We start from the raw sequence: 9,515 nt of genomic DNA, 5'->3' as shown, positions 1-9,515 counted from the left end.
GCCTTTAGTCGAGCAGATCGATCCTGGGACTTATTCTTTGTAAGTCTCTTTTGTTGAACCACTAAGTTATGGGGACGTAAACACACCACCATCGGTTGTCAAGTGATGGTGGGAGGGGGACAGACAGACACACACACACACACACACACACACACACACATATATACATATATACGATGGGCTTCTTTCAGTTTCCGTTTACCAGATCCACTCACACGGCTTTGGTCGACCCGAGGCTATAGTAGAAGACACTTGCCCAAGATGCCACGCAGTGGGACTGAACCCGGAACCATGTAGTTGGTAATCAAGCTACTTACCACACAGCCACTCCTGTGCCTGAGAATATTTTATAAGCAATTTTTGAAGCATTGAGTGATTGGTATTTCAGAAATAAAGGAAATCCCCAATGTAGGACAACAGCTGTGAAAATAGCTTAGGGGATAGGGTAGAATAGCCTTATAGTGTATTAGGATATTTTACCTGATCCTCTAAGCTGCTTTCACAGCTTTTCTCCTGTGCTGGTGATACACACACATACACACTCGAAATCATAGAACATACATAAGTAACACATGCATGTTGAATGTGATACATGCATGCACACAAAAGATGAATAACTAGTAAACACACATCTACCATGATACACACACACTCATATAGAAGGCACATAAATCAGAAACATATAACAACATAGGGCATGGCTGTGTAGTTAAAAAGTTCATTTTGCAAATGTATCATTTCAGGTTCAATCTCCATGCTTAGCACCAATGCTTTGAGTGAAATTTCGTTGAAGGAAACTGTACGGAAGCCTTCATATAAATGTATATATGCATCCATGTATGTCTTATGTTTTCGCATTGAGATTACTTGGGCAGTGGTGATATTTATTTATGTCCCCTAGAAATAAAATGTCTTGCTTGGTATTTGATTTGTGAAAACCATTAGAATACAGTGCCTATTTGAAAACCTGTTGGGGTTGGCATTAGGAAGGACATCCAACTATTGAATACTAATTTAAGAAATCTTGTCTAACTCATGCTTTCATGAAAAAAGCAGATTTAAAAGTTGATGATGTTGATAATGATACTCTTAATATTGTAGAGGAGGCACAATGGCCCAGTGGTTAGGGCAGAGGACTCGCAGTAGTAGGATCGCAGTTTCGATTCCCAGACTGGGCATTGTGAGTGCTTATTAAGCGAAAACACCTAAAATTCCACGGGGCTCCGGCAGGGGATGGTGGCGAACCCTGCTGTACTCTTCCACCACAACCTTCTCTAACTCCTTCTTATTTCTGTTGTACCTGTATTTCAAAGGGCTAGCCTTGTCACACTCTGTGTCACGCTGAATCTCCCCGGGAACTACGTTAAGAGTACATGTGTCTGTGGAGTGCTCAGCCACATGCACGCTAATTTCACGAGCAGGCTGTTCCGTTGATCAGATCAACTGGAACCCTCGACGTCGTAAGCGACGGAGTGCCAACTCCTAATATTGTAGAAGGTAAATAAGCACACACATACACACTATACCTTGGAAAGAATAAATACATGTGGCTCTGTGGTTGAGAAGTTTGCTGTTCAACCATGTGGTCCCAGTCCCAGTATGTGATACCTGGGGCAAGTGTCTTGTATAACTGACCAAAGTTTTGGGAATAGATTTGGGGCAATGACCAAGACCTTTGGCATTATGTCATGCTTGAGAAGAAGACCCATCAAGCTGAGTAAAATCGCAGTTGTGGCAGATACCAATGTCACGCAAATTGGCACCCGTGCTGGTGTCATGTAAATGCACCCCAGTGTCACGTAAAAGCACCCATTACATTCTTGGAGTGGTTGGCATTAGGAAGAGCATCCAGCCATAGAAAACCATGCCAAATCAGATTGAAGTCTTGTGCAGCCTTCCTGACCCATGCAAGCTTGAAAAAGCAGATGTTTAAAGAAAGAGGATGGTGATATATGTCGAACTTAATTTAAAATACCTGTTTGTAAGCCTGGTGTGGTCCCTGGCCTTGCCAGTTCCTGTAAAGCCACCCAACCCCTGCCAGCATGGAAAATGAATGTTAAATGTTGATGATGATAATGATAGATGTTTTACAATCAATGTGTTGTGTCTATAATAAATTATATCATTGATTTCATTCTGTAGTTTATCTGTCAGTTGTCTGACAAATAACAGAACTGTTGTGCATTAATAAGATTATATCTTCAATTTTGTTTCATTGTTAAGATAGCGTTTGTTTAAAGTGTTACATATAGATTGGAGTAGAATTACGCTATAGATAAGGAGTACATAGAGTAATATGAGTCCACATAGGAGAATCTATTGTTCACCAACTTGCTAGAAATAGCAACCAGATCACCTTTAAATAACATCGTACAATTTTCTAAATGAAATATCAGAGAAAAGACATGGTGGTCAAATCTGGAAATGCTTTTGATCATAAGTCTCTGTGTTCAGGGCTGGTCCTTGACTAAATAACAACATATATAACAAGGAGAGAAGCCCTGTGGCCACTTAACTTATTTGAAATAGCAGCTAAATCTGCCTCAAATTACATCCAACCATCATAAAAAGGGCATATTTAATCTTATGTGTATTCTGTCTGGAGAAATGATTAGATGTTCACAACTGGAATGTCCTTAATCTCATATATGTGCTTCATGAAGATTGATTTGGGACTGACAAAACAGAACAAAATCAACATAACCCATGCCCTGGTAATAATATTATAAAATAGGGTTTTCACTGAAGAGCATTAACAGATGTAAATACAAACAACTATTATCAGTTACCTTATCAACTGATGACTCAAGGCAACTCTAGCAAAATTTTTGTTTTACAAGAGTTGATTTTGGTCCCAAGATCCAATTTAAGTAGGTTTCTCAGTGCTTGATTTTAAGTTCAGTTTTGTAAGTGCTGATTCTAAATTTTATCATCATCACCATCATCATTTAATTTGTCTGTTTTCTATGCTGGCATGGGTTGGATAGTGTGATCAGAGTTGGCAAGCAGGAGAGCTGCACTAGACTCCAGTCTGATTTAGCTTGGTTTCTACAGCTGGATGACCTTCATAATGCCAACCACTTTACAGAGTGGTGGGTGCTTTTTTTTACATGGCACCAGTACAGGGCTCTTTGTAGGCCAATGCTCTTCAGCAGTGGGGATGGCATTAGCAATTCTACTGTGGAGGATGGGTCTTCTTGAATACAGCAAAGTGCAAGATATCTCAGCCCTTTGTCACCTTTACGTGCACACACACACACACACACACACACACACAAGCGTGCGTAGTGAAGGTGTTTGGCCATGATCTTGTGATCATGTTATACTCATGATCATAAGATTGTGGTTTTGATTCGTGGATCAAGCAGTGTGCAAAATACTTCCTTTCATGTTGCTCTGCAATCACAGTGATATGTTGCACACTGAGCACCTGTATCACTGATGTCAATTTGATAGAAGGAAGTGAGCTAACATACTACACAAACATCTAATCACTATAAACAAATCGTTTGTGCAGGTAGTTTAGCAAGATGTGGAATCATCATCTGTTGTTTATGACAGGAGAATTCTTTAAAGAGAGTCCATAATATATGTGCGTATGTATTGAATTAATTGTTAATTAAAAATAGCAGTTGTTATTAATTGAAATTTCAATAGGCATTTGTTTATATTAATCTAAAATCTCACAGTGTCAGCTAATGAAAACCTAATCAATTTACCTTAATACACATTAAAAATTCTCAGTAATTAGTGTTAACATATTTAATACAGAGAGAGAGAGGCATGGTGAGTGCTAAAAAAACTAACTAGAAAGCATAACGGTGAGGGAAAATAAAACCAATATTACTCATGAACTAATATGATTTTAATTATTTTGCTATGTATGTGAGACAACAGTGGATATGTTTTGGTTATTAAAACTTTCTCAGTCAAGTGTAGACTTCCCGAAACTGACTAAAACTGTAGTTAGAGAGTGAATCATTGAGTAAATTACAAGAAGGTAGGTTTTCAGCCAGAGTTATAATGCTTCCTGCATCAAATATGTTAACACTAACTTAACTTTCTTTTTTGTTGACGTTTTTGTTATTTCATGTGTATGGCATCTGAATATTTAGATAAGTGAAGCCTGGCTGATTAGTCATGATTATGGAAATAAAAAAAAAAAAAGAAAATTGAAAAAGATAGAAAAACATGAAACAATCCTGACAACTGAAATATTTCTTAACTATCTCAGTTTCATCAAGACTTCTCTCTTTCATCAGCCTTAACTTACTCTAGCTACTGTTGATCCATTTATAACTTGCACTTAATTACTCTCAACTGTATTTGCCATGAAACTTCAAATTAGTGATGTACATGCAATATACATACATACATTATGTGAGTGTGTATATTCGTGTGTGTGTGTGTGTGCAGTCTGCAGTTTTTGTCAGGAGTAATGAGAGAACAAGATATTGATATCAATGTATCAAGAGATTACAGTTATGTCTATAAATATCCATTCCATACATATGAATATAATGTTAAGAGAGCAGAGGTCAGCATCTCGTCTTTCCAATTCCCAGATGCTTTCAGTTCACATCACTTCTTTTGGAACAAAACCTGAACATCTTAGAATTTCATTTATCTTTCTCTTATATATCCTGGGTAACTGGAATAACTGTTCTTGGTGTTTTGGTCTGTTATAAAAAGCTGAGGCCTTATTCTTGTGTGTCATATTTGTAAGAGTTCACGTAACTCATTATTTATGATAACTTCCTCTTGTTATCTTTACGTGACTTCTGATAAGTTGTGTTAAGTTGAACTTTTAATGAGGTAGTTTTTTTTTTAAGTTTTCATTTATTTATTTAGCTTTTCATTAGTTGGGTCGAGAATTTTATTCCATTAATCATAAAAGCACCCAGTACACATTGTAAAGTAGTTGACATAAAGAAGGGCATCTAACTGTAGAAAACATGCCCAAACTGTCAAACTGTCCAACCCATGCCAGCATGGAAAACGAATTTTAAATGATGATTCATTCATTTTGTATGCACTCATCTCACACCATTCTGAGTTCATATTTCTCTGGGGAAAGTGATGCTTTTGCCTTTCTTTAGATTGGATACAGGTTCCATTGGGTTAATCCTTGGTTCACTGCATTTGCAATGGTAAAAGTGACAAGGGAGTGCCTGTAACGTATTTGAGATAAATATCAAACAAAAAATTTTGGTTCAAAAGCACCAGTTAATCAATTTTCTCAATATCATCTTTTGATGTTACACATCATTAAAAAAATCACACACATACTTGTATGTGTGTGTGTATATATCATCATTATCATCATCATCATTTAACGTTCGCTTTCCCTGCTGGCATGGGTTGGACGGTTTGACTGAGGACTGGCAAACCAGGAGGCTGCACCAGGCTTCAGTCTGATCTGGCAAAGTTTACACAGCTGGATGCTGTTCCTAATGCCAACCACTCTGAGAGTGTAGTGGGTGCTTTTTTTTTTGTGCCACTGGCACGGGGGCCAGTCAGGTGGTACTGGCATTGACCATGCTCGAATGGTGCTTTTTACATGCCATACACTTTATTTTGTCAATCCCAGAAGGCTGAGTACAGTGTAGGTTTTCATGATGTTGACAGTTACTTAAATTTCCTCTTGGGAACTAATTTTCACTTTTTATTTTTATTTCTTTTATAGAATTCCGTCGGCCCAAGAGTCTCCTTGTCTTCATCAATCCTGTTGGTGGCAAGAAAAAGGGACCCAAAATTTATGCAGAGAAGGTGGTTCCACTGTTTGATTTAGCTGACATTATCGTGCATTCTATCAGTAAGTTGGCAATTCATATATTTTTCTGTAAAATTTATAATTTTATCTCTTCGTTTTGATAACAACATCAGTGGAGGCGCAATGGCCCAGTGGTTAGGGCAGTGGACTCGCAGTCATAGGATCGCGATTTCAATTCCCAGACTGGGCGTTGTGAGTGTTTGAGCGAAAACACCTAAAGCTCCACGAGGCTCCGGCAGGGGATGGTGGCGAACCCTGCTGTACTCTTTCACCACAACTTTCTGTCACTCTTACTTTCTGTTTCTGTTGTACCTGTATTTCAAAGGGTCAGCGTTGTCACACTGTGTCACGCTGAATATCCCCGAGAACTACGTTAAGGGTACACGTCTGTGGAGTGCTCAGCCACTTGCATGTTAATTTCACAAGCAAGCTGTTCCATTGATTGGATCAACTGGAACCCATGACGTCGTAAGCGACGGAGTGTAATGACATCATTAATTCTTATTATTGTTGTTTAACACAAGGTGGTGAGCTGGCAGAATCATTGATACACTGGGCAAAATGCTTCACAGCATTTCATCCGTCTTTAAGTTCTGAGTTTAGATTCTGTCAAGGTTGACTTTACCTTTCATCCTTTCAGGGTTGAGAATTAGGGTTGATGTAATTGACTACCCCCTCCCACAAAATTTCAGGCCTTGAGTCTATAGTAGAAAGGGTTATTATTGTATAATAGAAGAGTGGTGGATTGGCAAAATTGGAATGTGAGGAAGAAAATTGCCTTGTGGTGTTTGTTGTGGCTCTTTACATTTTAAGTTCAAATCATGCTGCGTTCAACTTAGACTTTCATCTTTTTTGAGGAGTCATCATCGTCGTTTAGCGTCCGCTTTCCATGCTAGCATGTGTCTTTGTGTTTTGTGTTTGTTCCCCTGATCACTTGACAGCCAGTGTTGGTTTGTTTACATCCACTTAACTTTGTGATTCAGCAAAAGAGACCGATAGAATAAGTACTAGGCTTTAAAAATTGAACTCTTTAAGGTGGTGCACCAGCATGGCCGTAGTCCAATGACTGAAACAAGTAAAAGAAAGACAGTTTGAACTAGTAGTTCAGTTGAGTTCTTCATCTGCACCAAGAAAATATTGACCAATCAGCAAGGCCATAACTTCTTCTGGCTGGTCAAGGATGCTAGCCATTATGTAATATTAAATTCCAAGGAGATATTGCTTTTGTTTCCATTAGGATTTGGCATCATTAATTGGTTATGAAACCTTGCTTGCAAATTGTATATCTTTAATTTCCTCTCCAATTAATAATGCAAGACATCCAATCAGCAATAAACTTTTGCGTATGTGAGTGTGTGTGTGTGTATTTCTTTGTGTCTGTATCTTTCTTTACGTTTTTTATGCATGTCTGTCTGTCTGTCTCTGCGTGTACACGTTAGATTATTTGTAATATGGCCTACTGTTTGTGAAGGAATTTTACAGCGAACTAATCAAAATATCGTTAAACTCACTTGGCTATTTAAACAGGTTGAATTTACTTAGTACAGTTCTACTGAGTAAATTAACAGTCATATTTTAAGTATCTGCCAGCTTTGCTCAGCATTCTTTTCCCCTATTTACACTCATACACACACACATACATCCAGTATACCCTAATTTATATATATTATGTATAATGTAATATAAATGTACATAAGCACATGAACATACATTGACTTTATTTTCCTTTTACAGCAACAGACAGGGCAAACTATGCCTTGGATTACTTACAAGAAGCTGATCTTGCCAAATACGATGGGTAAGTGGACATAGAAATCAATAAAGATATGTTTTTTGTTTAACTTTACTGTAGATGGGTTTCATCTTGTTTATCTTACTTAATGTGTTTATGTGTGTGTGTGTGTGTGTGTGTGTGTGTGTCTGTGAGAGAGAGGAAAAAGAGAAAGTCTATCTGCAAACATATATGATTTCTAGCCGTCACCATTGCTTCTGTTATAGTTTTTCATTTTTGATTTGCTAAACAAAGAGTTATCCAATATTATGTCTAATGTTGATTCTGACAGAAGTGTGTGATTATGTGTGTGTGAGAGAGAGAGAGAGATGAACAAAAAAAATCTCCATAGGTGCAGGAGTGGCTGTGTGGTAATTAGTTTGCTTACCAACCACATGGTTCCGGGTTCATTCCCACTGCGTGGCACCTTGGGCAAGTGTCTTCTACTATAGCCTCGGGCTGACCAAAGCCTTGTGAGTGGATTTGGTAGACGGAAACTGAAAGAAGCCTGTCGTATATTATATATGTGTGTGTCTGTGTTTGTCCCCCCAACATCGCTTGACAGCTGATGGTGGTGTGTTTACGTCTCCGTAACTTAGCAGTTCGGCATAAGAGACTGATAGAATAAGTACTAGGTTTACAAAGAATAAGTCCTGGGGTCGATTTGCTTGACTAAATGCGGTGCTCCAGCATGGCCGCAGTCAAATGACTGAAACAAGTAAAAGAATAAAGAGATGAGTCGAGAGATCTTGAATAAATTAAAGGTATTAGTAACCAGAAAGAATTCTTAATAAATAAGAAAAAAACTCCCTTTCCAAACCATGGGAGTAGTGGATTTTTCTTTTATTCTCTTAAATCCAGTGAAGTACATTGGCACCCTTTACCAAGGCTTTAGCTTTACAGATGTTTTTATATATTAGTCTGGGGAAGAGGTGCTGAACTCACAAGCCTTATAGATCCTTCCTAACTGGTGATGTAACTGTTGCCCTTTAACTCCTGGTCAGCCCTGCTTGAAAAATAGCCTTGCAATGTAATGCATTGTAGCTGTAATTTTTCAGTTTGATATAGTGATCTAAGACTACATTATCTAATGTGTCTTTTCATTAACAAGATGTTCGGGTATAAGTTGAGGGAGATTTGGCTGCTATTTTTTTGCAGGTCAAGCAATCATGTAAAGACTCTCTCATTGATGCAGGTGGGCATGGATGGAGCTCCAGAAGGCTTCAGCTCTGGGAATAACGGTTTGGACAAAATTTTTGGTGTAAGTTTCAAAGTTGAGACATGGTGGGTACGACAAGAAGAGAAGTGTGGGCAAACCAGGAGGTTGTGATTTAGGGAAACACACAACTTTGTTGCTCATTAGAACAGTAACAACGAAAGAGATGGCGAGAGGGTATAATTTATTGGTTTCCAAGGGACTCTCATTGTGTGGATGACTTTTTAATGTGTAAAGTTGCACTTTTATAGAATATCACGGTACTTTCTGACAAAGAAAATCTTGTTATTTTTTTCAGGATTGTCTGTGTGGGTGGTGATGGGATGTTTACAGAACTTTTAAATGGATTGCTAATAAGAACACTGAAAGACAATGGGAATGAACAACCCTGTCGTGACACAACTCCTATACAGCCAGACTTAAGGATCGGCATCATTCCAGCAGGTCAGTACACTCTAACCAGCCGATGAAATGAGTTTCTTTTCTTTGATATTGGTCACTTAACATGTTACATTTGGGAGACATATGACAATTCTGTGGTTGGTTTAGGTTAAAAGAAAAGCTTTTCACAATGGTTTTATATCATGTTGTCGTGGAGGCGCAATGGCCTAGTGGTTAGGGCAGCAGACTCGCGGTCATAGGATCGCGGTTTCGATTCCCAGACTGGGCGTTGTGAGTGTTTATTGAGCGAAAACACCTAAAGCTCCACGAGACTCCGGCAGAGGATGGTGGCGAACCTTGCTGTACTCTTTCAC

General features: G+C 38.5%; 1 protein-coding gene across 1 annotated transcript in view; it reads left to right on the top strand.

Annotated features, from left to right (window-relative positions):
• Nucleotides 1-9,515, top strand: part of LOC106884171 (ceramide kinase) — a 109,999-nt gene that overhangs the window by 71,291 nt on the left and 29,193 nt on the right. Inside the window, exons 3-5 of the mRNA XM_014935414.2 lie at nucleotides 5,687-5,815; nucleotides 7,508-7,571; nucleotides 9,059-9,204. Coding sequence (XP_014790900.1) covers nucleotides 5,687-5,815; nucleotides 7,508-7,571; nucleotides 9,059-9,204 — 339 coding nt within the window. The remainder of the gene's footprint in view (nucleotides 1-5,686; nucleotides 5,816-7,507; nucleotides 7,572-9,058; nucleotides 9,205-9,515) is intronic.

This window comes from Octopus bimaculoides, chromosome 1 (genome assembly GCF_001194135.2).
Source record: "Octopus bimaculoides isolate UCB-OBI-ISO-001 chromosome 1, ASM119413v2, whole genome shotgun sequence".
Taxonomy (NCBI): domain Eukaryota; kingdom Metazoa; phylum Mollusca; class Cephalopoda; order Octopoda; family Octopodidae; genus Octopus; species Octopus bimaculoides.
Note: the sequence above shows the minus strand (reverse complement) of the source record. Positions and strands in the feature narration are given on the sequence as shown.